Source organism: Malus sylvestris, chromosome 16 (genome assembly GCF_916048215.2).
Source record: "Malus sylvestris chromosome 16, drMalSylv7.2, whole genome shotgun sequence".
NCBI lineage: Eukaryota > Viridiplantae > Streptophyta > Magnoliopsida > Rosales > Rosaceae > Malus > Malus sylvestris.
The window spans coordinates 3,646,879-3,672,025 of record NC_062275.1 but is presented as its reverse complement, the minus strand read 5'-3'; the positions used below and the strand labels follow the sequence as shown (position 1 = coordinate 3,672,025).

The 25,147-nt window shown below is 40.8% G+C and overlaps 1 protein-coding gene and 2 pseudogenes across 1 annotated transcript; all 3 read right to left on the bottom strand.

The window, feature by feature from the left end:
• Positions 1 to 1,967: 1,967 nt before the first annotated feature.
• On the bottom strand, positions 1,968 to 3,282 carry LOC126607030 (NEDD8-specific protease 1-like; annotated as a pseudogene).
• Positions 3,283 to 9,450: 6,168 nt separating this feature from the next.
• LOC126607027 (cytosolic sulfotransferase 15-like) lies at positions 9,451 to 10,475 on the bottom strand (annotated as a pseudogene).
• Positions 10,476 to 21,115: 10,640 nt separating this feature from the next.
• Positions 21,116 to 23,181, bottom strand: LOC126607025 (cytosolic sulfotransferase 12-like). Its single transcript, XM_050274437.1, has one exon. The coding sequence runs from the start codon at positions 22,931 to 22,933 to the stop codon at positions 21,935 to 21,937; it is 999 nt and encodes a 332-aa protein (XP_050130394.1). The 5' UTR covers positions 22,934 to 23,181; the 3' UTR covers positions 21,116 to 21,934.
• Positions 23,182 to 25,147: the final 1,966 nt, after the last annotated feature.

The window sequence follows — 25,147 nt, the reverse complement described above, 5'->3', positions numbered from 1 at the left end:
CGTGATTTCCGCAAAGCTGAGTTTGCGTGTGACGGGTGCCGACGCGTCTGGAAAAGCAAGATGCTTCTCTGATTTCTGAGCTTGCCTCTTCGATTTTTGAATGGCCTCTTCGAATTCTGAGCTCGCCTCTTCGATCTCTGAAATCCCGTCGAGTGCTGATTTTTTATAGAGGCAGGCAGTTCATTTCAAAGCACACTTGAATTTTTGCTTGTACCTTCTTGCACTTCTAAGATCTCGATTTGTCCGACCTTTTCTTTCTTTAACACCTTTGAAAATGTCTGGCCCCTCCGATCGTCGTTTTGACTTAAATCTTGGTGAAGAGGCAGTCCCTTCTTCTCCAGACAACATATGGCGCCCATCCTTCATATCCCCTACTGGTCCTTTTACCGTTGGAGATTCAGTGGTGAAGAATGATATGACCGCTGCGGTGGTGGCCCGGAACCTTGTCACTCCCAGAGATAACATATTACTTTCCAAACGGTCTGATGAGTTGGCTGTTAAGGATTCTCTGGCTCTCAGTGTGCAGTGTGCAGGTTCTGTGTCTAATATGGCCCAACGCCTATTTGCTCGAACCCGTCAAGTTGAATCATTGGCGGCGGAAGTGATGAGTCTCAAACAGGAGATTAGAGGGCTCAAGCATGAGAATAAACAGTTGCACAAGCTCGCACACAACTATGCCACAAACATGAAGAGGAAAATTGACCAGATGCAGGAATCTGATGGTCAGATTTTACTTGATCATCGGAGGTTTGTGGGTTTGTTCCAACAACATTTGCCTTCGTCTTCTGGGGCTGTACCGCGTAGTGAAGCTCCGAATGATCAACATTTGGCTCCTCTTCTTCCTGGAGTTTCGCCGAGTGGTGAGGCTTTAAACAGTCAACCTCCAGCGCCTCTCATTTCTGGAGCTCTGCCGAGTGGTGAGGCGGCACCTAATCGTCCTTGAAGATCCCCTCTTGTAAATTTGATTTGATTTTTTTTTTTTTTTTTTGTATGTACAATGCAAATTTATGTAAAAATTTCCAGAAATAAATAAATAAAAACGGATTTTATTTCTCTCGATGCATTTGGTTTTTTTTTTTTTTTTTTTTTTTTTTTTTTTCACATGGTGCCAGAGGCACCAAGACTCCACCAAATTTTTTTTTTTATATTATTTCTCCTTCTTTCCAGTCTTGGCTTTAAAACAATCAAAACATGGTAAGTGGAGCACCCAAAACCTTTACAATATATATATGATTTTTTATTCTTTTATTTGTTTCTTTGCACATGGTGCCTGATGCACCCCCCTTTACAGCGCCACGTTGCTTTGCTCCACCTTTTTTTTTTTTTTTTTTTTTTTTTTAACGTGGTGACAGCACCACTTTGCTTTGCTCCACCACTTTTTTTTTTTTTTTTTTTTTTTTTTGTATAAATTAGGATGCTTGGCTGAGGGATTTTGTAGGGAAGGACGAAGACGGACGGAGAAGCTGGAGTTTAAGGAAGAGCTTCTTGGCCGGCTAGTCGTTTGACAGCGGTCTTTGAAGTTGGTGGCAGCTGCGAGGCAAGAGACGGAGGAGAAGGCAGAAGGAGGGGACAGTTAAGCAACCTGAGAACGCTCGACCTGAGTTACAACTTCATCGCCGGAGCAATCTTTTCCTCTTCAAGGCCTTGTTCATCGCCAGCAACTTCCAGGCTCAACAACATCATCATACAACAATAGTAAAAGAGGAAGAGAACAATGAAAAGCATGGACGGAGAGCACTGAACAATCCTAATCGTCATGGAAGTCGAAGCTCAAGAATCCAATTCCCAAAACGATGCCATCGTCAGCTCCTCCTGCGAGATCATATTTGCTTTGAAGCAAGAAGCCCTCTTCTTCGTTGAATCCCACAACTGGAACCCTGACGCTGCCGTTTCCACATTTCAGGACAACAACGCCGCCGTCCTCGCCGCTGCTGCCGAGCTCGGGGTCGAATGCCGCATAGGAGGTGTGATTGAGCTTGCAGATGTTGCTTCTCTTCTTCATCGACTCTCACTTTGTAGGCAAACTTCACTTCACGGGCATGAGACCTCTTATCAGCTCCAGGATTTCGTTTCGCATTACAGCAACAACAGATGGAGTGACCTGCTCGCGCACAGCATGGAACCACAAAGTCTGCTCACCTTTGTCTTTACTTCCGTACCAGCTGCATATAACCCTTGCAATAGCCAACACAAACAAGCCACAATCATAACCGTTTACTTGTTGCGGTGAATCACTACACTCTTGATAAGTGGGCTTAGTTGCTGAACTGGAGACACTCATGAAGTCAACAACCGCATCATACCGTTTTTTAGCGTGCCTTCTATTCATCCCTCCATTGCTATCATGATGAACAAAGACGTTAGAATCTCTCTCAAATGCAAGTAGGCTCCAGTGAGATCCACCTCCAGCTTCACTCACATCTTCATTGTCATTGACTGGAAAGATTACCAGTTTTTTTATCAGGCAAATTAAGAAGTACCAGGAACTCGTGGAGGCATTGACCAACCGCATTCATCATCCAGAATGCAATTGAAGGTGCAATGAGAAATATCTCCTCAGAGCATGATGACAGGTAACTGAAATAAAACTCGATGAGTCGATCATTGAGAAAATACGGGCCACTGAGGATATCCAAGTCTGATCGTCTGAGTACAACATCATTGTAGCTGAGAATCTTTTCATCAGGATTGGGTTTTCCCATTTGGTAGATATCGATTGTGTATTCAGAGTGATTTTGAAGAGATAGACGGTCGTGATTGAGAAGAAGAAGCTCTCGCGCGTGCTCGAATCTTCGTATGGACACAAGGAAAGAGACTCTGATAGATCTGGTATACGAGCCCGGTAGTGCTACGCCATCTCCGTCGTCGCCGTCCGGGGCATCCGAGTGGATCTCTTCTTCTCCGCCCGCCATGTCGTACTTTGGGAATCTCGGGTTTGGATTCAGTGTTCAAGGTGTAGGTGGTCTTAATATTTGGCGATGTCGGAGATGGCGGCGAGACCACGACGGCAGAGGCGGAAGCACGAAGGGTGTCTAGAGAGAGAGAGGAAATGGATCTGGTGTCCCTTCTGAATTGACGAGGTAGGCCTCTGCTCCGGTTCTCCAGTCATCACCCAGTCGCCATTCATCAGCGTCTCAAGCGCAGACTGGGTCTCCTGCGCTTCTGTTGAATCTGTTGTCGCTGCTTCTCGGCGAGCTCATCTATCGCCGACAGCACCGCATCATGATCGTCGATGAGTAGTCGCGTTATAACTTCCGGATCCATCTCGAATCGGGCCTCCTCGAACTTCTTCCTCGCGTTCTCCCTCAGCACATCTCGCCAGATCTGCGGAAATCGGAGCTCCTGAGCTTCAAAATTAGGGTTTACGGGGGAAGAAGAATTGGGAACTGATACGAGAAGCGGATGGTGGTCTCAAAGAGAAGAGGAAATTATTGCCCTTTATTCCGACCAAGAATTGTATGAGGAGAATAGAGCAGATGGCATCGGTGATGAACACCATCACGGTGGGCTTGGCTTCAAGGTCTTCGGGGCCTGTTTGAGGAAGAGCACCGGTGGGCCTGGTGTTGTTGGGAGGGAAGCCTGGGCTTGAAGGCTGTCACTTGGGCCTGGATAGCTTCCTTTTGAGTTTGGATGACCCCTTTTTGATGGGCTGGATAGAGGTCATATATACATATATATATATATATGTATACAAAAGGAATCTGTATTTATTTTTTTATTTTTTATTTTATTTTTTATTTTTATTTTAATACATAAAACATATGTATTTTATTTATTTTTTTTTTCTGTAATAAAATTGACTCTATTTAATAAAACATTTTTTTAATTTTTTTTTTTTTGATGTGACTAAACTTGAAATTGAATATTCAAGCTGCCTACGTACCCTTCCAAAGAAAGAGATCAAGTCAAAACGTAGTTCAAAAATACATTTTTTTTCTTGGAATTTTTTTTTTGTGCCGTTTGCAATTTTAACTCATGCAGGCAAGGAGTGTTGGTGTCGTTTGCAGTTTTAACTCATGCAGGCAAGGAGCATTTGGTGCCGTGTTGCAGTTTCAGCTCGTGCAGACAAGGAGCGTTGGTGTTGCCTTTTGTGCTCGTGCAGACCAGGAGCGTTGTGCCATGCAGTTTAGGCTCGTGCCGGCGAAGAGCTTTGGTTTGTGCAGTTTAGGCTCGTGCGAACAAGGAGCATTTGTGCCATGCAGTTTAGGCTCATGCAGGCAAGGAGCTTTGGTTCGTCAAGCGATCTGAGAGAGTCGTTCCTCGCAATCTTCATAGCAAGGAACCTTGACTGAGTAGTTGAAGAAGTCTTCTGGGAAGATGTCACACATCGTGATGGGGATGGATGATCTTCGCGTCAAAGTTTCATTATCTCCAACACTTTCACATTGTTCTAGAGGTGAACAGGAGCTGTTTTGCCCCCTTTCCCATTTGTGAGCTTGTGGAGAAGACATATGCTTTTTGTGCAATTTCTTCGGAGTGACATAAGTCCATCCTTCAACTTCACTCGGCTTGACTGGCATGTTTTTGGAGCATGCCCCCAGCGATTGAGGTGAAGATTTTGAGTTGACAGAGCCGGAAGTGACGTCTTCTTCCAGGATTTTGTCTTCTTTGTCTTCTCGGGCCTTCTCTTCAGTGCGGTCCTTTTGGGTTTGTTGCCGTGAAGATTGGCCGGTGTAGATGATGGTGCGCCTCCTTACCTTCAGTGGTCCTTTTGTGTTGACTTCCAAAGTTGCTTGGCGCTTCATCCTTGAAGAAATCAAGCTTTGAACATCGTTTTTTCCTGCTAGACTGTCGAGCTTCTCTCCCTTTGGCGTTGTCTTCCTGTTTCTAGAAGGCTTCTTAGTTTCTTCAAGTCTGTCCAAAGCCAACCGTTGCGGAGGAGATCTAGCTGTGCCGCTTTGTTTCTTGGGCTTTGATAACCTTTCAAAGACTGATCTTTGCGGTGTTGGCGTCTCAAGCCTTTTGAAGACAGAAGTTTGGTCTCGACCATTGATGCGATCAAGTGCTGCAATTCTAGGTTTTGAATAATTCAGTCTTTTGAAGACTGAAGTTCGAGGGGCGGGTTTAGGCTCTTCTTTTGGCCTTGTGGCTTGTGGTCTTGGCTTCCTCATTTTTTTGTAGGTCACCGATGTCCGCCATTTCTTATCACCAGTAGATGCATCTTGGTTGCTTGCCCCCGGTGATGGTTGTGTAGGAGGTGCCATGTGACTTGAACATTGACGGGAATGATCATGCATGCTTCGGAGATGCACAGGATCGAGTGATTCAAACACGATAGTAGTAGTGTGTGCCGCCACCGTGTCTTCGAGGTCAAGCTCGATTTCCCCTTGCTGTGCTAGCTTCAGGATGAGATCTTTCAGTACGAAGCACTTTTCCGTTGGATGACTGATGAAGCGGTGGAATTTACAGTATCTTGGGTTGTCGGTACGATTCATCTCTTCCGGCCGTCTGCATTCAGGCAAACTGATCACCTTCTTGCCCAACAGGTCATCCAGCATGGCAACTACATCAGAGTCGGGGAATGGATAAATCTTCTCCTCAAGCTCCTTCAAAGTGCGTTTACGCATCTCTTGATCACGAAAAGCTTCGGTTTGAATCGCCTTGCCTCGTGTGGAGATTTTGACGGGAGCTGTGTTGACCGTCATCGCTTCCTTGGTGGGTTTCCATGCAGCCTTTTCCACCTTTGTCCCAAGAACATTGTTGTCCTTGTAGTCGGCGATCGGTTTTTTCTTCCCATGATGGGCGATGCTCAACTCCATATCATGGGCGCGAGTGGCCAATTCCTCGAAGGTCCGCGGTTTAATGCCTTGAAGGATGTATTGCAAACCCCATTGCATGCCTTGGATGCACATCTCGATTGAAGAAATCTCGGAGAGTCTGTCCTTACAGTCGAGGCTTAGATTACGCCATCGGTTGATGTAGTCCATGACTGGCTCGTCTTTCCACTGCTTTGTGCTTGTTAGCTCTAGCATGCTCACAGTGCGGCGGGTGCTGTAGAAGCGATTGAGGAATTCCCGCTCCAATTGCTCCCAACTGTTGATGGACTCAGGCTCCAGATCCGTGTACCACTCAAAGGCGTTTCCTTTCAGCGAGCGCACAAACTGCTTGGCGAGGTAATCCCCTTCGGTTCCTGCATTGTTGCAAGTTTCAACGAAGTGGGCAACGTGCTGTTTCAGGTTTCCCTTTCCATCAAATTGCATGAACTTTGGTGGTTGATAACCCCTCGGCATCCTTAAGGCGTCGATCTTCTTTGAATACGGCTTTGAGTACAACCCGGAGGTATTTGAGCTCCCTTCGTATTGTGCCTTGATGGTGTTGGTGATCATCTCTTGCAGCTGCTGGATAGAAAGAGATCCCATGAGTGCCGCTGCTTGGTCTGGCTCGGGCTTCGCATCGTTTTTCTCCACCTAAGGCTCATCTTCTGGGTTAGGGTTCTCGTCGTCCTGTGGCTCCAGTCGGCTGACGAGTGCAGCGATTTGCAAGTCTTTTTCTTCCACAGTTCGGGTTAGCCTTGCGATTGCTTCATTCATCTGAGCCAGTTGTTCTTCAACTGAGGTAACGCCGATAGTCATGACTTGTGCGACCAATAGACGTGACTTTCCTTTAGACATCCAAGATGCTGATGAAGAACGTCGTTGGCTGCTTTGGGATGTCATCTTATGTGCCTCAGCATCATGCTTCGGTGCCCCCAGCGAGGTCAGGTTGATGACAGACTCACACCTTGGATGCTCCCCTTGCTCTTTTAGCGGCACCAATTTTGAAGTGGCATGTTGAGGAGCGGTTGTGGCGCCAATGGATTGTCCGTTTGCGGCAGAAGTGCTTAGGATCCTTCCCTCAGTGGTTGCGAGAATGGTTTGTCCCTTGCTTGATGCCATTGACTTTGAGGTGTGCTTGGATTCCTTGAACGGAGAAAGAGATGAGAGGTAGAGATTGTCCCACCGGGCGTGCCAATTTGTGAACACGGAAAATTCCTGAAACGAAAGAGACAAGAAACGACGTGCATAAACAAATATTTGTATTTGATGATTTTGGGTTACAATCTCTCTCTATTTTGATCCTCTGATTCGATCTCCGTAAGGTGTTGATTGGTTGGTGTTTCGTTGATCCAAGGGCCGTCGAGGCTTGATCTTGGATGAACAGTTGGAAGTTTCTTCAAGGGGCCGTGGGCTTGATCTTTGAAGGTGGATTTGAGCGGATCTTCAAAGGGGCTTTTGGGCTTGATCTTTGAAGAACAGTGACGAACGGATCTCCAAGGGCTTTTGGGCTTGATCTTGAAGAACAGTGATGAACGGATCTTCAAGGGCTTTTGGGCTTGATCTTGAAGAACGGTTGGATGTGTGGATTTGTCGACATTGTTGATCCAAAGGGCCGTTGGGGCTTGATCTTGGATGAACGGATGATGAACGATGGTGCTTTCTTCAAGGGCCGTCGGGGCTTGATCTTGAATTGGTGGATGGTTGATCCAAGGGCCGTCGGGGCTTGATCTTGGAAGAACAATGAACGAAGAACGAAGAACGAAGAACACTTTCTTCAAGGGCCGTCGGGGCTTGATCTTGAATTGGTGGATGATTGTTGATCCAAAGGGCCGTTGGGGCTTGATCTTAGGATGAACGATGAACGAAGAACGCTTTCTTGATTCTTCGGGAACCTGGATGCTTGAGAGCTTCGGAGTTTCAGAGCTTCAGAGCTTCAAGAGTTTTGCCTAATGATTTTGGTTCCTCCCAAATGAATGAAATGGGCTTGTATTTATAGAATTTTCCAAGGCCTAATTTTGAATATAATATCCCAGATGAAATAAGTCGTTTCTGCCAGGTGTTGACACGTGTCCTATTTGATGACTTTTCCAACTCATTTCAATTTTCGTTTAGTCACACGCTACGTGTAAAATTTATGTAATACATGAGCGTTGACACTTTGATTTATCGGTCAACATTTATTTACCGAAATTTCGATGTCTACAATGACTTATTCCCAACGTTTATTAAACATGAGTATTTATTATTTTAATTCGAGATTTCTCCTATGCTACACATAGAAAATATAGAGATGGGTTACTACTAGGTAACTGGTCGATATGTGTAACGTCATTGATTATTACTACCAGGGAACTAGTTGATCCCGTACACTTTCCTTCTTTCTCTTACTCATTAATGACTACCCGTCCCCAAATAAATAAGATGTCATAAGCAGCAAGAAGCAAACCCTAAAACCTTTTTTTTTTTGTAGTCAAAAGGTAACATTTTATTACAAACACACTACACGTACAAGAGTTGAGGCCCAAAAACACACAAGGCATACAGCAACATTATGACCTCCAAAACAACTGAAGAAAAGCCCAACCTAAAAGGTGAGCCCTACACAAAAAAACACACAAAGAACCCTAAACGCGTGGATTCTCTCCCGCTGCCGAAGCACCTGTAGTGCTTGCCGCCGACCAAGAACCAATCCTTCTGTAAACGCAAGAGATAAGAACTAGCCAAGTCCCTGAAACAAAAAAAGAACCAAATTTCATCGTCCTCTAGCAAACACCCTACTACTTGGAATCGTAGCACCAAGAAAATGAAGGGAAAGTACTCCCAACAAGTAGCAATGTCGAGATCGACACACAGAAAGAAAGTGGTGGTGTAGCAATGTCGAGATTGACACAACCAAACAAAATGGTTGCGGATTGAAGCAATTGTGGAGTAGAGAGAGGACGAATCCAAGTGGGAGAGAAAGAAATTGGTTTGAGCCGAAGCATGAAGGTGGATAGATAAGTGGGAAGAGAAGAAAGGGAAAATCGGAAAAAGAAGCTTTCCGATTGCGCGCAGAGGCTGGTTAAATCAAAGGCATAAGGGAGTGGATACAAAAGGAAACAATGGGCCGGAAAACCGAGAGCAGCAGAGGAGAAAAACAAGAAGAAGAAAGAGGAAAAGAGCTGCCACCGAATCAAGCCATGGCTAGGGCCGGCGGCAAAATGGTTTACTAGAATTTGAAGAACTAGCTCGCACAAGAAGAAAAACTCACCCACAAAGAGAAAGACTCACACACAGAGAAAAAAGATGCAAACCCTAGAGGGGGTGTATTGAATTGAGATTTTGAGGGATTTTAATTCTTTTAATTAATCTAGGTGTATTTAATCAGGATTTTAAGTGATTATGTGAAATTCAAGGTGTATTCAATTAGAGTTTTAAGATAGTCTATTAAAATCCTTAGAAATCCGGATGTATTCAATTATGATTTTAAAGAAGTTTATAACATTCCAGATATATTCAATTAAAAATTGATTTTAAAGAATTTGATAAAGTTGAGAAATTAGAGGGAATTTGAGAGATTTCATAGTGTATTTTAAGCATCCACAAATCTGACATCTCCCCATGAGATTTTGAGAGAATTAAATCAAAATTTTATATGAAATTTCTATAAATTAATTAAACTCTATAAAAATCCATGAATTTATAAATCCATTAAAATCTTTCAAATTCTCAATTGAATACACTCATTTTAATCCGGAACCATGCAACTTCTCTTGAGTAATAGAGTTTAGTTTTTTCAGCATCTCAGTGGTCAAATAATTCATATCCAATCTCCAACTTCACCTTTCCTAAAGAATGCGCTATTCTCCATACCAGACGACAATATCCCACTTTTATTCACATCCAAATTGCTTAAATTTTTAAAACTACACAACCTTAAGATACCATCCACAACTCCGTGTGTCTCTTCTTCCGGAGAAAATGGGCACCCCAAGAGCTTGGCCAGCCTCCTCAGATGAAGAGCGGGCTCTTCTTTCATTTCCTCAAACTTGATGAAAATTGCACTTTCAGGCCTCTTTAAGCTCTCCTTCCAAAACCCTAGTACGTGATCCCAAAAGGGTCCGACACACTCACTCCCCGGCAGAACTTATCGAACGCATCGTCAAGTGAAATGGTTCCACTACCCACGGGTCGTAGTTTGTTTGCAAAGTGCCAAAGTGAAACAAACGCATCTTTAGGATCTCTACACAAGTAAACAACATTGCAACCGGAATGTTTGACAGAATCCGGCAGAGAAGAATACGGTAAATGAGTCGAAAAGAGCCTCGGAGGGGCCAGGGAGGAGAGGTCAGGAAGTACCTGTATGTCAGCGTAGACATCGATCTCCAAAAACGGCACAAGAACATGAGGGTTTTCTGTGAGCAAAGGGTGTCGCTGAGGGTCCAGATAGTGCTCTCGTTTCACTAAGGCAAACAAAATTGCCTTGAGCCAAGTGGTGCCTGATTTGGGAGTGGTTACAAGAAGGATATCAGATTCTAGGGCTTGGAAGTGTTTCTGGCATGCCAAAGCTCCCTGCATGTGCGTAGTTGCCTGCCAAAAACCTTGGTACTTGTGAAGGTAATTTGCAACCCAAGCTTTTTCTGTAGGTAGAGAGGATATAAGGTCTTTGTCTTCTTGGCTGAGTTCATTTTCTTGCAAGTAGCGGGAAACAACAGGGGGAGGAGGTTGAGGTGTTTTCATGGTGTTCAGAATAGGAAAGGTGCGAAATAGGGGTGTAAGATCTTGGCTGTTTTTTCTGCAATGGTTAACTAGTACAGTTTTATCCAATATATAGTACTTAACCAGCCACACACAATATAATCTCCTGGCTCAAATTTTCCAATTACAAAAAATTATAGAAGAAAAAAAAAGGACATTGTATGTGCATATAAGGAGTTGGGATACTCTTCGTATTGTCAATAAATTTTACGGTAGAACTTCAACTTTCTTCGTAATTCACCTAATGTAAAATGAGCTGGATTAATTAGAGAAATTTTAAAAAGTATTAATATGATTTACACGATTTGATTTATGAGATTAATCTTGGCACTATATCACTAAACCTGGGCGCATGCATGGTTGAAGAACTAACTAACAGAGAGTAGGATAGCAGTTATTTTATCAAATATGAATCACAAATACATACTTGGGGACAGGGCCGGCCCTGAGTATTGAGGAGCCATGTGCAAAACTTAGATGGAGGTCCTTCAATTTTTTTTTAATGTTATATTTCTTTATTATTATATTTTTTAATGTTTTCATCTATAAAACTAAAATATTACAAGTTATTGCAACAAAAATAAGCTGTTGTTTGATCAGCTAGATGTTTTTCCTTACCTTCAAAGGTCTTAAGTTCGATACACGTTGGATGTTTTTTTGTTATCTCCTGTTTACAAATTTGCAAAAGCTTAAAATATAACAAAACAATATCACTGGGATTCGTACCTTCAAGGTTCTTAAGTTCGATACACGTTGGATGCTTTTTTGTTATCTCCTGTTTACAAATCTTTTGAATCTAATTATTTTATATGCATCTGCATACATGTAATGAAAATTTAGGGGTCCTTCCGAATCGGGGACTTTGTGCGGTGGCACCTGTTGCACACCCTCAGGGCCGGCTCTGCTTGGGGACCATGCAATGTTGAAGGACGGAGGAGCAGAGTGTAGGATATCAGTTATTTTGTTAATTGAATTCACAAATGCGTACTGACGGGATCAAAGGACCGATGTCGTTCCACATCGATCGATGGGTTTAGCCCAAACAGTACGAGTTAGTGTTGACAGCACGTCATGTCCCATGCAAGCCTATTTGGTATCACCCAACTTACTGAATGGTTTATGTTAAACTAGCATCCATTGCTCTTAATCGTTTACTTCGCACTGAAGCCATATGAGCAAATATTGGAGGAGAATGACTTATATGTCAAGAGTAGTACTACTATTATGGTGTTTTGTGTCAATTTATGTTCTTATATTATTAGCGCGAGACAATTCCATAATAATATATATTCGTGTTCAAGGTTCTAAAAGTCACTAGGCGCTAGTCGGGCGGCGGGCTGGGGCCTAGCGCCTAGGCGGCTAGGCGGGCTCCTAGGCGGACTAGGCAGATTTAAGTAAATCTATCATATTTCAGGTAAATAAGTGTCTGCTTCTACTTGAAATATATATAATTTCATCATAAACTACAAAATAGAATGCATATATATCATGAAGTATTGGAACATAATGAAAACATGTGAAATAAGGATATAATGTTTGTTCATTCAAGTATGCAACAAGTCTTTTACAATTTATTGGAAAAAAAACAAAATGCAAAATGAAAGTTATGTATTTTCTATCTAAGTGAGTTGCAACCTAGGCGGGTCTAGGCGGGCTAGGCGGGTGCCTAGGTGGTCTAGGCGGTGGGCTGGGGCCTAGGCATTAATCGAGGCGGTGGGCTGGGGCCTAGCGCCTAGGCGGCGCTAGGCGGGGATTTTTAGAACAGTGTTTGTGTTATGTAAGTTGTTAAGTATATTTTTGTCAAGGTCTAAGGTATCCTAGGTAAGACTCGTCTTCAGTGTGGCATGGAAAGGCTAAAGGCATCTCAGCCCACTCTAAGTCTTCCCAATGATAAACCTAATTTGGATAAATCACCAGTCCACGACGTCAGCACAACCAATTCCACCACAACCTTCCCACTGCATTCTGCAACTGACAAGCTGTACAACCTGGACAAAAGGAATGTTGCACATGGATACAACATTCCTTGACAGCTAAGACTATCACATGGTTTCTGCACCTTGTGTTCTGGTTGCTGCATCGTGTATCACATGGTTTCTGCACCTTGTGTTCTAATTGCTGCATCGTGGGCAGCAAGGACATCACTTGCATTTCATTTGTTTATTGCATGCGGATGTAATAATGTATGTATATAAAATCTGATGTCCATTGCAGCATTGTCGAGTGAATGTATGTATATAAAATCTGCTGTACATTGCAGCATGGTAATGTGTGTAAAACAATTATTGAATATCAAGTTTATTATGGTATCTAAGAGCTGATAGTCTAACGACCAAAAGCTTTAATTTTTTTTTTCTCTCATGGCGTCCAGTTCAAGTCCCTCTCTTCCCAATGCTTCCAACTTTCTAACTATCAAGTTGGATCGTACCAACTATCCCCTATGGCATGCCCAGATATTGCCCTTGCTTCGTAGCAGAAATCTGGTGTCTTTTGTCGATGGAACCAACCCATCTCCTCCTACCTTCTTGAAGGATGATGCAGGCCAACTCACTGATAAAGTCAATCCTGACTTTGATGCATGGATTCAACAAGATGCTATGGTTCTTTCTTGGATCAACAGTTCGGTCCATCCCACAGTTCTTGCCTCTCTTATTGGTAAGACAAGTTCTCTTTCTGCATGGACTTGTTTACGTGACAGGTATGTTTCTTAGTCTACTGGCCGTCTCCTCCAATTGCGTAGTGAGCTTATGAATACCCATCGTGGTGATTCCTCTATTGCTGAGTTTCTTGATCGTATTAATTGTCTCGCTGACACTCTCTCCCTCTCTGGTTCTCCTGTGACTGACTCTGATCTTATTGCCATTATTTTAAATAATGTTGGGCCTACTTATGAGAGTACTGTTGCTTCTGCACAAGCACGGGATGAGGCCATCACTTACAGTGCCTTGGAGGCTCTTCTTCTTGGTGCAGAGAGACGTCAAAAGCTTCATACTGTGTTTGAAAATGGGCTCACTGCCCTTGCTGCTGGAAGAGTTTGTTCAGGACCTTCCCGTGGTCGCGGTGCTCCTCGCAGAGGTCGTGGTCACTTCAATGGTGGCCGTGGCCAATTTCCTTCTCGTCCTCAAGGCCAGGAACACCATGCTCCTCCACCCCGACAACCTCATGCTGGTGTTTTTTGTGCTCCTCCTTCTTCAACCCAATCTGGTGGCCGTATCCAATGCCAAATATGTCGTCGTCCCGGCCATTCTGCAATCGATTGTTTCAATCGCCTCAATATGGCCTATGAAGGACGTGTTCCTGCTCCACGTCTCCAAGCTTATGTTGTTGCTGCACCGTCTCCCTCTAGCATCCAAAACTGGCTTTTTGACTCTGGAGCCAATGCACACATCACCAATGATTTGAGTCAAGTTTCAAATCCTCGTCCCTACAATGGCACTGACAATGTTAATGGCGTGGTGGATGGATCAGGTTTGCACATTTCTCATGTTGGCACTTCTTTTATTCACACACCTCATCACTCATTTACCCTTCCCAACACCCTTCACTGCCCTAATGCTTCTACTAATGTTATTTCCATCAATCAATTTACCAAAGACAACCATTGTTCACTGACCTTATATCCCAATTCCTATCGTGTTCAGGACCTTCAAACGGGGAAGATGCTTTTGCAAGGCCGGAGTAAAAATGGTTTTTATCCATTTTCCAGTTCTTCTGTGGTCAACCATCGAGTCTCTGCATTTGTCGGTGTTAGAGTGTCGGATGCTATTTGGCATTCTAGGTTAGGTCACCCTGTAATTTATGTTTTGCGTCGTCTAATTTCCCAAAATAAATTACCTTTAACTGGTAATGCAACCTACGACTTTTGTTCATCATGTCCCCTTGGCAAAAGTCATAAGTTGCCATTTAATTTATCTTCTTCCCAGTCATCGTTTCCTTTGGAATTAATACATTCAGATGTATGGATTTCTCCTTCTTATTCAATTAATGGTTACAAGTATTATGTTGTTTTTGTGGATGACTTTTCTCGTTATGCATGGCTCTATCCTTTAAAGTTAAAATATGATGTTTTTCAAACCTTTGTTAATTTTAAAAAGCTTGCAGAAAATATGTTCAACACCAAAATTAAATTTTTTCAATCTGATGGTGGAGGAGAGTTTGTCAATTCCTCTTTTAAACAACTTTTCTCTCAACATGGCATTCATCATAGACTCAGTTGTCCTCATCATCCCGAGCAAAACGGTCTTGCGGAACGTAAACATCGTCATCTTGTTGAAATTGGCTTAACTTTACTTGCTCATGCGTCTCTCCCTCACACTTTCTGGGATGACGCTTTTCAAACTGCAAATTATCTCATTAATCGTCTTCCTACCAAAATCTTGAATGGCGTCTCTCCTTTCCAAAAACTGTTTTCAAAATCACCCCAATATGATTTTCTCAAAGTATTTGGTTGTGCTTGTTTTCCCTATTTACGTCCTTACACTGATTCTAAACTTAAGTTTCAATCAAAACAATGCATTTTCTTAGGATACTCATTAAATTATCAAGGTTATAAATGTTATGATCCTACCACTGGCAAGTCTTTTTTGTCTCGTCATGTAGTTTTCAATGAAAAGAGTTTTCCATCTAAAGAATTTGCTCCTCCGACCTTGTCAAACCCTCGTCAGTTGGACCATGTCCTCAACATTGATACATTCCATTACACCCAACCACATTCGACCCCACCGACCCCTCCTTCCCATCCAACACCGATTGTCGCCACCGCACTCCCTCCTTCCCTACCGCTATCTACCCCAGACTCTCATTCTCACTCATCAACTCTCACTACTCACGTGAATATTGAACCTGCCAACACCATTTCACATACTGTTCCATCCACTCATCCCATGATCACGCGTGGTCAACAAGGAATTCGAAAACCAAATCCCAGATATGCTTGCATCACTAACGTTACTAATACTTTGGTTGAGCCCACATGTTTCTCACAGGAAAATAAGTCTCCCCAATGGCGCCAAGCCATGGCGGATGAATTCAATGCTTTACAGCGTACTGGCACTTGGACTTTGGTACCCTACAAGTCTTCTATGAACGTGTTACCTAATAAATTGGTGTATCGCATCAAAACGAACTATGATGGTTCCATCGAGCGTTTTAAAGCTTGCCTAGTTGCCAATGGCTTTCATCAGCAAGAGGGCATTGATTTCTACGAAACCTTCAGTCCGGTCGTCACACATGCCACCATTCGGCTCATTCTCTCTATTGCTCTTCATTTTCAGTGGCTTATCAGCCAGCTTGATGTTCAAAATGCCTTCCTTCATGGCACGTTGAATGAGGAAGTTTATATGCGCCAACCTGCAGGGTTCGTTGATCCACAGTTTCCCTCTCATGTGTGTCGACTTCGACGGTCTCTATACGGTTTGAAACAAGCACCCCGTGCTTGGTTTCAATGTTTTTCTCAGAAACTAGAAGACTTGGGCTTCACTGCTTCCCAAGCTGACTCGTCTCTCTTCGCCTATTTTGATGGTTCAACAATCATTTATCTTCTCATCTATGTGGATGACATTTTAATCACAGGGAACAACAATGCTCACTTGTCTCAGTTTATCACACAGCTTGGTACTCATTTTGCAATGAAAGATCTTGGGCCCTTACACTACTTCTTGGGGATGGAGGTTTCCCGGACGCCTTCTGCTTTCTATCTCACTCAATCCAAGTATATTTTGGAGCTTATACATAAAACTAATATGGCTGACGCCAAGCCCATCTCAACGCCAGTTCCCAGTGGTAAACGCTTGAGTTTATATGATGGTGAGCCTCTCTCAGATGGATCTTCTTTTCGCAGTGTTGTGGGCGCCCTTCAATACCTTCTATTTACACGTCCTGATATTGCTTACGCTGTCAACCAAGTGTGTCAGTTCATGCACTCTCCAACTACTGCGCATTGGGCTGCAGTCAAACGTATCTTACGGTATTTGAAAGGCACACATGATCACGACTTACTTTACAAATCCAGTCCCCTCACACTAACTGCCTTCGCTGATGCTGACTACGCTGGCGATCCTGATAACCGGCGTTCCACTGGCGGTCACTGCATATTTCTCGGCAATAATTTAATTTCCTGGAGTTCGAAAAAGCAACGTGGAGTATCACGGTCTAGCACAGAGGCGGAGTATCGTCAACTTGCCTATACTTCTGCCCATCTCTCATGGTTTCGCAATCTATTCCGTGATTTATATCTTCCATTACCGCCACCTCGTCTCTGGTGTGACAATATCAGCGCCATTGCTGTTGCTTCCAATCCCGTTTATCAAGCTCGCATGCGCCATGTGGAAGTGGATTATCACTACATCCGGGACAAGGTCATTCGTAAGGAAATAGAAGTTGGTTATGTGGCTACCACTGACCAAATTGCTGATTTTTTAACCAAGGGTTTGTCGTCTGTCCGCTTCCATTATCTTATCTCCAAGCTTCCTATTCGTCAACGCCCCGTCAGCTTGCGGGGGCGTGATAAACCTAATTTGGATAAATCACCAGTCCACGACGTCAGCACAACCAATTCCACCACAACCTTCCCACTGCATTCTGCAACTGACAAGCTGTACAACCTGGACAAAAGGAATGTTGCACATGGATACAACATTCCTTGACAGCTAAGACTATCACATGGTTTCTGCACCTTGTGTTCTGGTTGCTGCATCGTGTATCACATGGTTTCTGCACCTTGTGTTCTGATTGCTGCATCGTGGGCAGCAAGGACATCACTTGCATTTCATTTGTTTATTGCATGCGGATGTAATAATGTATGTATATAAAATTTGATGTCCATTGCAGCATTGTCGAGTGAATGTATGTATATAAAATCTGTTGTACATTGCAGCATGGTAATGTGTGTAAAACAATTATTGAATATCAAGTTTATTACCCAAAACTTTCAACTAGAGAATCAGCCCAGAATTAAGACTAGTCCTATTGAAATTAATTGTAAGTGTAAATTCTTGCCTAGTGGCCAAGGATGGAAAGTATGCCAAAAGCACAAGTCTATCTCCTCAAGTATCAACGTAAATGCAGATGATTACATGGTTTAACAACACTTGGAAGGAGAAGGTATCAATATGTTCAACTCACATGAATGCAATGATGATATATATTTTCAGCGAGTTCAATACTAAACTGCGGCTTTTGTGGTTTCTTGTAGGTGGGTAGCAAAAATTGCGCAACAAGGCAAGGTACGTCAGTTACACCATTCATCTAACATAGCTATGTGTATCCATGTCTTGTGCTTCTAGTTTATGTTATATGGTTATATTGTTATAGCCTTGATACAGTAGCTGCCTCAGTGTTCCATCATGGTTCGTCGAACTAACCATGCACACAAATCGCAAGTAAGGTGAAAATATGAGTATCTGAATAATTTATCATCTACTCGAGAAAACAGCAGCAACCTTAATTATAAATTTATAGTTTTATAGGGACATATTCGCATATTTTGATTTAACTAAAGCAACATGCTATATAACTTTGTTTCATCAATATCAAACAGATAACCTATAAGAAATTAACAGGAAGGGGCCATCCTACATTCTCATGTGAACGTCGTGTCAACGGGTTTCGATCCAAGCTCTACAAATCTAATCCACATAAGCTAAAGCCAACTGTTTTACTAAGAAAACATAAGCAGGAATTGTTCATCAAGCAGCAACCAAAGATAATGATCATGAACCGCAAATACATCCGAACAAAATGCAAGTGCCTATATAAGCTCCTTGAAATACAACCCTTGTCGAAATCAAGAACTCTTCTCCTTAATTAACTAGAACACTCATAGATTATAAGTAATTAATTAGTCAGAATGAGAATGACAATCAGGAATTACATTATATTTCAACATCGGGCACTGCCAATAAGAAGGAAGTTGAATCGTCGGAGCCAAGTAGCGGCATATACTCTGATCCTATTACATGAACACCGAAGCAAGCTACAGAAAGATGTAGTACAATGACATTGAGTTACTCTTCTGATAACATAAAAATACATATCGTTGAGAAAGGGATGTAGAATGTGCTTATACGAAAGCTAGCGTTAAATCTAATACGTGAATAAAAACATCACGTACCAATATATGTATGTCTAATACGTGCATAAAAACATCCCGTCCCAATATAGTGTTGAGTATCAATAAATGACAGCTCAACATTGGCTAGTTAGTGAAGCTGCCATATCATACTAAAGTTGTTAAGCTGGATATATGTGTGTATAAAAGCTATGTAATTGTAAGGATTCAATTCATTAAGTCTGAAATACAATTCATACAATTTATTCTTTCTCTCTCTCAATTGTTTCTATCTCAAGTTTTTCATTTTCCTACATTCTTTTTCGCTCTTTGATTCTTCCTCAATGTAGTTAATATACAGTACAACAACACTGAGTTAATCTTACAGAATTTAACTATCTCACATCCATGTAATCTTTGTTATCCAAATTCGGTGAATTTTCTGTTAATTTACTGATATGGCACATAATGAACCCACTCAACCAATACTTTGATGCCACATAAACGATACGTACAAGAGCCCAACAAAATCTACCCCATCGATCCGCCATCTACTACACCCATCCACCCCTAGCCACACCCCCGTAGCCGAAATTGCCAAGGAGGGAGCACGGACCAAAGCGACTTAGAATTGACTTGGTGGTGTGGGTATTTTATGTCAAATTATCAGAGAGACCCAACAACACTTACATTGTGTCCAACTTATTAATTAATACATGCACAATTAGACAGGTATGTAGTTTTATAAAAAAATGTCTTAGTAGTAGTTAAATGCGAAGTTAACGTTTTAAAATGCACTTTATATATAGAGGTCAGAGCGTATTTGTTGCAAGAAACACAAGTTCATTTCCATAAAAATTAAAAACTTTATTCATTTCCGGATATTCGCATTACGATGTGCACTTGTTTGGAATTACCTAAGTGTTAAGAGATATCCATAGAGAATTTTTTTTATTCTAGGGTTTAGGATATTGAGGTGAGATTTCCACTTTATTGCGCCCACATCTGCAGCTTTATCCACTTTTATTGGAACTGGTATCCTTTCTGGATCTATGCAGAATCTGCGGACCGTAATATTTGTCTGAGTCATATTATACTTATCGGAATTGGATCCTCTTCTCCTGACCAAGGATTTTGGATTGTTGAATTTTTATTTAATGGTTACAAACAGGGAGGTTCCTTTAAAGTTATAATAATTATAGTCGTTGGATGAAAATCCAACGGTCCAAGATCTTTGGTCAGGAGGATCCTTTCCTTGGGCTTAGGAGAGAATTCAATTCCATACTTATCATCTATTTGTAGTATCTTTCTAATAAAAATAGAATCCGCCAACATGTGTAGTCTTATCTCTATTAAAAAAATGGTACAAATGATAGTATACATAGATGATAAGAATAACATTTTTTATATTTCATACGTACTTTCCATTTTAGGTTTTTCTTTTCCTTTGTATTTGCATTTCACCAATTTTTTCTTTTCTTTTCAATAAATCATTAATATGTAGCGTACAAATTGTTGTATGCCAAAGGTAAGTTATATACTAAAGAAATTCCTGGAGACTGAGATTTTTACAAAAGATTCCCTGAAAGTATATATTCCCAGCTCTGTCAAGGAGTGCAAAGGATTCGAGCTTTGAAGGAAGCCCATGTAAGCTAGTAGTTTAAGGATGAATTAATGTTGTTTGTGCTGTATTTAGCCTTAACTATTTGACAAAATGACGACGTTTTCCCTTTCACCTTTTTTTGTGAAACAATGGATAGTATTTGATGAAGCAACTGAACATCTTTATTCATTTTGACTTCTAAGCTTCCATTTATTCTTTGTTTTAATATTAATGTCCGAATTTATGCTTGAGTTTTAGGAAGAAAGAATACAGCAGGTAACGATGGATGGAGATGAAAGCGATGAATGGTATTAATAATCCTAAAATTGCATGTTGGGGTTGGTAAATTGAAAAAAAAAAAAAAAAAAGCTCTTGAAAAGTCAAATCCACGAAGAACAAGATGAGATCTCAAATATATAAGTCAAATTTCAAAGATTCAAATTAAAACTGAGAACAAAAAACAGATATGATGCAAATCGAAGAAGAAAAAGTCTGAGGGAGCGAGAAAGAGAGCCAGAGTTGGTGATTCAAGTTACGTTCACTCCTTAACTCCTTCGATACTTTCAAAATCGTGACTATTGTCTTTTTTTGTAGTGATCAAACTTCCTAGGAAGGTGGAACTGGTGGTAGTTTTAGTCATTAGAGTAGGATTATAGATTTACAGAGAGGATGATGAAAAATATTAAGCACTAGTTTATCTTTACTTATATGGAACTAATAATTCAACCATTCTATTAGCAACTTATTCCAACGTTTATTAAACATGCGTACTGAGATTATTCTAATTCCAGATTTCTCCTATGCTACACATGAAAAAATAGAGATGAGTTACTACTAGGTAATTAGTTGATATGTGTAACGTCAAGGATTATTACTACTAGGGAACTAGTTGATCCCATACACTTTCCTTCTTTCTCTTACTCATTAATGATTTCCCGCTCAAATAAATAAAGATGTCATAAACAGTAGGACTTTTTTTTTTGGTTCAAAATGTGACATTTTATTACCAACACACCACACATACAAGAGTGGAGGCCCAAAAAACACACAAAGCACACTACAACATTATGACCTCCAAAACAACTACAAAAGAAAATCCCAACCCAAAGGTGAGCCCTACACAGAAAAACACACAAAGAAACCCTAAATGCATGGATCCTCTTCCGCCGTCGAGATAATAACTAACCAAGCCATGAAACAAAAATTAAATAATATAAATTTCATCATCCTCTAGCAAACACCCCACATGTTGGAACAGCAGCCACCAAGAGAAGGAAAGGAAACTACCCCAACAGGTAGCAGTGTCGAGATCAACACACAGGAGGAAATTGGTGGTGTAAAATCCGAGCCGAAGCACTACGCACAATCTAATATGGCCGTGAAACACGACTAAACAAAATGATTGCGGAATGACGCAATTGAGGAGTGGGGAGAGGACGAATCCAAGTGGGAGAGAAAGAAATTGGTTTGAGCAGATGCGTGAGGGTGGATAGATAAGTGGGAACAGAAGAAAGGGGAAATCGGAAAAAGAAGCTTTCCGATTGCGCGCAGAGGCTGGTTAAATCAAAGGCACAAGGGAGTGGATACAAAAGGAAACAATGGGCCGGAAAACAGAGAGCAGCAGAGGAGAAAAACAAGAAGAAAAAAGAGGAAAAGAGCTGCCACCGAATCAAGTCATGGCTAGGGCCGGCGGCAAAATGATTTACTAGAATTTGAAGAACTCGCTCGCACAAGAAGAAAAACTCACCCACAAAGAGAAAGACTCACACAGAAAGAAAAAAGATGCAAACCCTAGAACTTTAATCCGGAACCATGAAACTTCTCTTGAGTAATAGAGTCTAGTTTTTTCACCATCTCAGTGGTCAAATAATTCATCCAATCTCCAACTTCACCTTTCCTAAAGAATGCGCTTTTCTCCATACCAGACGACAATATCCCACTTTTATTCACATCCAAATTGCTTAAATTTTCAAAACTACACAACCTTAAGATACCATCCACAACTCCATGTGTCTCTTCTTCCGGAGAAAATGGGCACCCCAAGAACTTGGCCAGCCTCCTCAGATGAAGAGCGGGCTCTTGTTTCATTTCCTCAAACTTGATGAAAAATGCACTTTCAGGCCTCTTTAAGCTCTCCTTCCAAAACCCTAGTACGTGATCCCAAAAGGGTCCGGACGTATTCACTCCCCGGCAGAACTTATCGAACGCTTCGTCAAGTGACATGGTTCCACTACCCACGGGCCTCAGTTTGTTCGAGAAATGCCAAAGTGAAACAAACACATCTTTGGGATCTCTACACACGTAAACAACTTTGCAACCCGAATGTTTGACAGAATCCGGCAGACAAACATACGGTAGATGAGTCGAAATGAGCCTTGGACGGGCCAGGGAGGAGAGGTCAGGAAGTACCTGTCTGTCGGTGTAGATATCGAACTCCAAATTGGGCACAAGAACATGAGGATTTTCTGTGAGCAAAGGGTGTCGCTGAGGGTCCAGATAGTGCGCTCGTTTCACAAGGGCAAACAAAAGTGCCTGGAGCCAAGTGGTGCCTGATTTCGGAGTGGTAACAAGAACGATATCAGAATCTACGGCTTGGAAGTGTTTCTGGCATGCCAAAACTCCCTGCATTTGCTTAGTTGACAGCCAAAAACCATGGTACTTGTGAAGGCCATGTGCAACCCAAGCTTTTTCTGTAGGTAGAGAGAATATATCGTCTTTGTCTTCTTGGCTGAGTTCTTTTTCTTGCAAGTATCGGGGAACAACAGGAGGAGGAGGTTGACGTGTTTTCATGGTATATTGATTCAGAATAGGAAAGGCGCGGAAGAATGGTGTTAAAGGTCTTGGCTGTTTTCTTCAATGGTTAACTAGCATATATAGTTTGATCCGACATATAGTACTCAATCAGCCACAATATAATCTCCTGGCTCAAATTTTCCAACCCCAAAAAATTATAAAATAAAATAAAAAGACATGCCTATTTGGTATCACCCAACTCGATCGGGGAATGGTTTATGTTAAATTAGCATTCTTTGCTCTTAAATGTTTGCTTTATTAAAAGAGAATGGCAGGAGTATTATCTATCTATCTTATATATAAACCCAATTGAAAAGTGAATAGTGATTTTGGTGTCATCAAGCTTCAACAAAAATATTTGGACAAAAATGCCCCCAAGACAAAAAACTTCAAAGGCATCCCAAAATAATGCATTAAATAAGTCAGGGGCATTTTCATCATTTTGATAGTGTATTTTTAATAATTAATTTTTTGGTACATTTTTTTTAATTAGTACCTCACAATAGACTAGTAATAATGTAATTTAATTTCTCTATTTTTAAACACGTTCAAAACATCTTAAGAGACGTGTAATGCCGGTTCTAAAAAAGGTCTTTCGCACACGGATAAAAATGTGATTAAATAAGTTGTCAAATGATTGTTTTTTTTAACAAACGATATTATCTACACTAAAGAGGAGGGGGCTTAGCCTCACAATATGCTAGCAATAATATGATTCAATTAGTTGTTTATTAAATATTATTTTCTCTATTTTTAAACACATTCAAAACATTTTAAGATGCGTATAATGCTGGTTATAAAAAATGTATTTCGCATGTGGATAATAATGTGATTAAATTAATTGTTAAATGATTGTTTTTTTTTTAACCTTTCGTACGCGGATAATAATGTGATTAAATAAGTTATCAAATGATTGTTTTTTTTTTAACAAACAATATTATCTACACTAAGAGGGAGGAGATGAGCTTAGCCTCACAATGGGCTAGCAATAATGTGATTTACTCAATTGTTTATTAAATATTATTTTCTCTATTTTTAAACACGTTCAAAACATCTTAAGAGGTGTGTAATGCCGGTTATAAAAAAGGTCATTCACACGAGGAGGGGGTGGGCTTAGTCTCACAATGAGCTAGCAATAATGTGATTCGATCAATTGTTTATTAAATATTATTTTCTCTATTCTTAATGTAAATTCTATAGAGACCGATTTTATTATGTGAATTCAGCTGCTTCAATTAGTTTATGAAGGGTTTCTTCTAGCATGATCTAAAATTATTCATTTACTTCAAATATTTGACTTTCCTATTGTCAATTTACGCATATAAATACATTTAAAACGTGTAAATCGCGCGTAGCATACCGTTATTCAAAAAATGCCTTATGCACGCACGTGAGCGGGTGCATGAAGGCTAGTTATATATAAAGAGAATGGAAAAGGTGAATAGTGAGTTGGTGTCACCATGCTTCAACAAAAACATTTGGACAAAAATGCCCCTAAAACAAAAATCTTCAAAGGCATTCCAAAATAATACATCAAATAAGGTAGGGGCATTTTCATCATTTAACAATATTTCTTTAATAATTTACTTTTTGGTGCTTTTTTTTAATTAGTACCTCACAATAAGCTAGCAATATATATGATTCAATTTCTTTATTTTTAAACACATTCAAAACATCTTAAGAGGCATGTAATGCCGGTTATAAAAAATAGTTTTTCGCACGCGGATAACAATGTGATTAAATAAGTTATCAAATGATTGTTTTTTTTTAACAAACGATATTATCTACACTAAGGGGGAGGGGGTGGGTTTAGCCTCACAATGGACTAGCAATAATATGATTCAATCAATTATTTATTAAATATTATTTTCTCTATTTTTAAACACATTTAAAACATCTTAAGAAACGTGTAATGACGGTTATAAAAAAGGTCTTTTGCACACGGATAATAATGTGATTAAATTAATTATCAAATGATTTTTTTAATAAATGATATTATCTACACTAAAGGGAAGGGGACGAGCTTAGCCTCACAATAGGCTAGCAATAATATGATTCAATCAATTGTTTATTGAATATTATTTTCTCCATTTTTAATGTAAATTCTGTAGAGATCAATTTTATTATGTGAATTCAGCTGCTTTAATTGGTTTATGAGGGATTTCTTCTAACATGATCTAAAATTATTCATTTACTTCAAATATTTGACTT

Coding starts and splice junctions, on each gene's coding strand:
- LOC126607025 (XM_050274437.1), bottom strand. CDS start 22,933: ATGAAAACACGTCAACCTCCTCCTCCTGTTGTTCCCCGATACTTGCAA.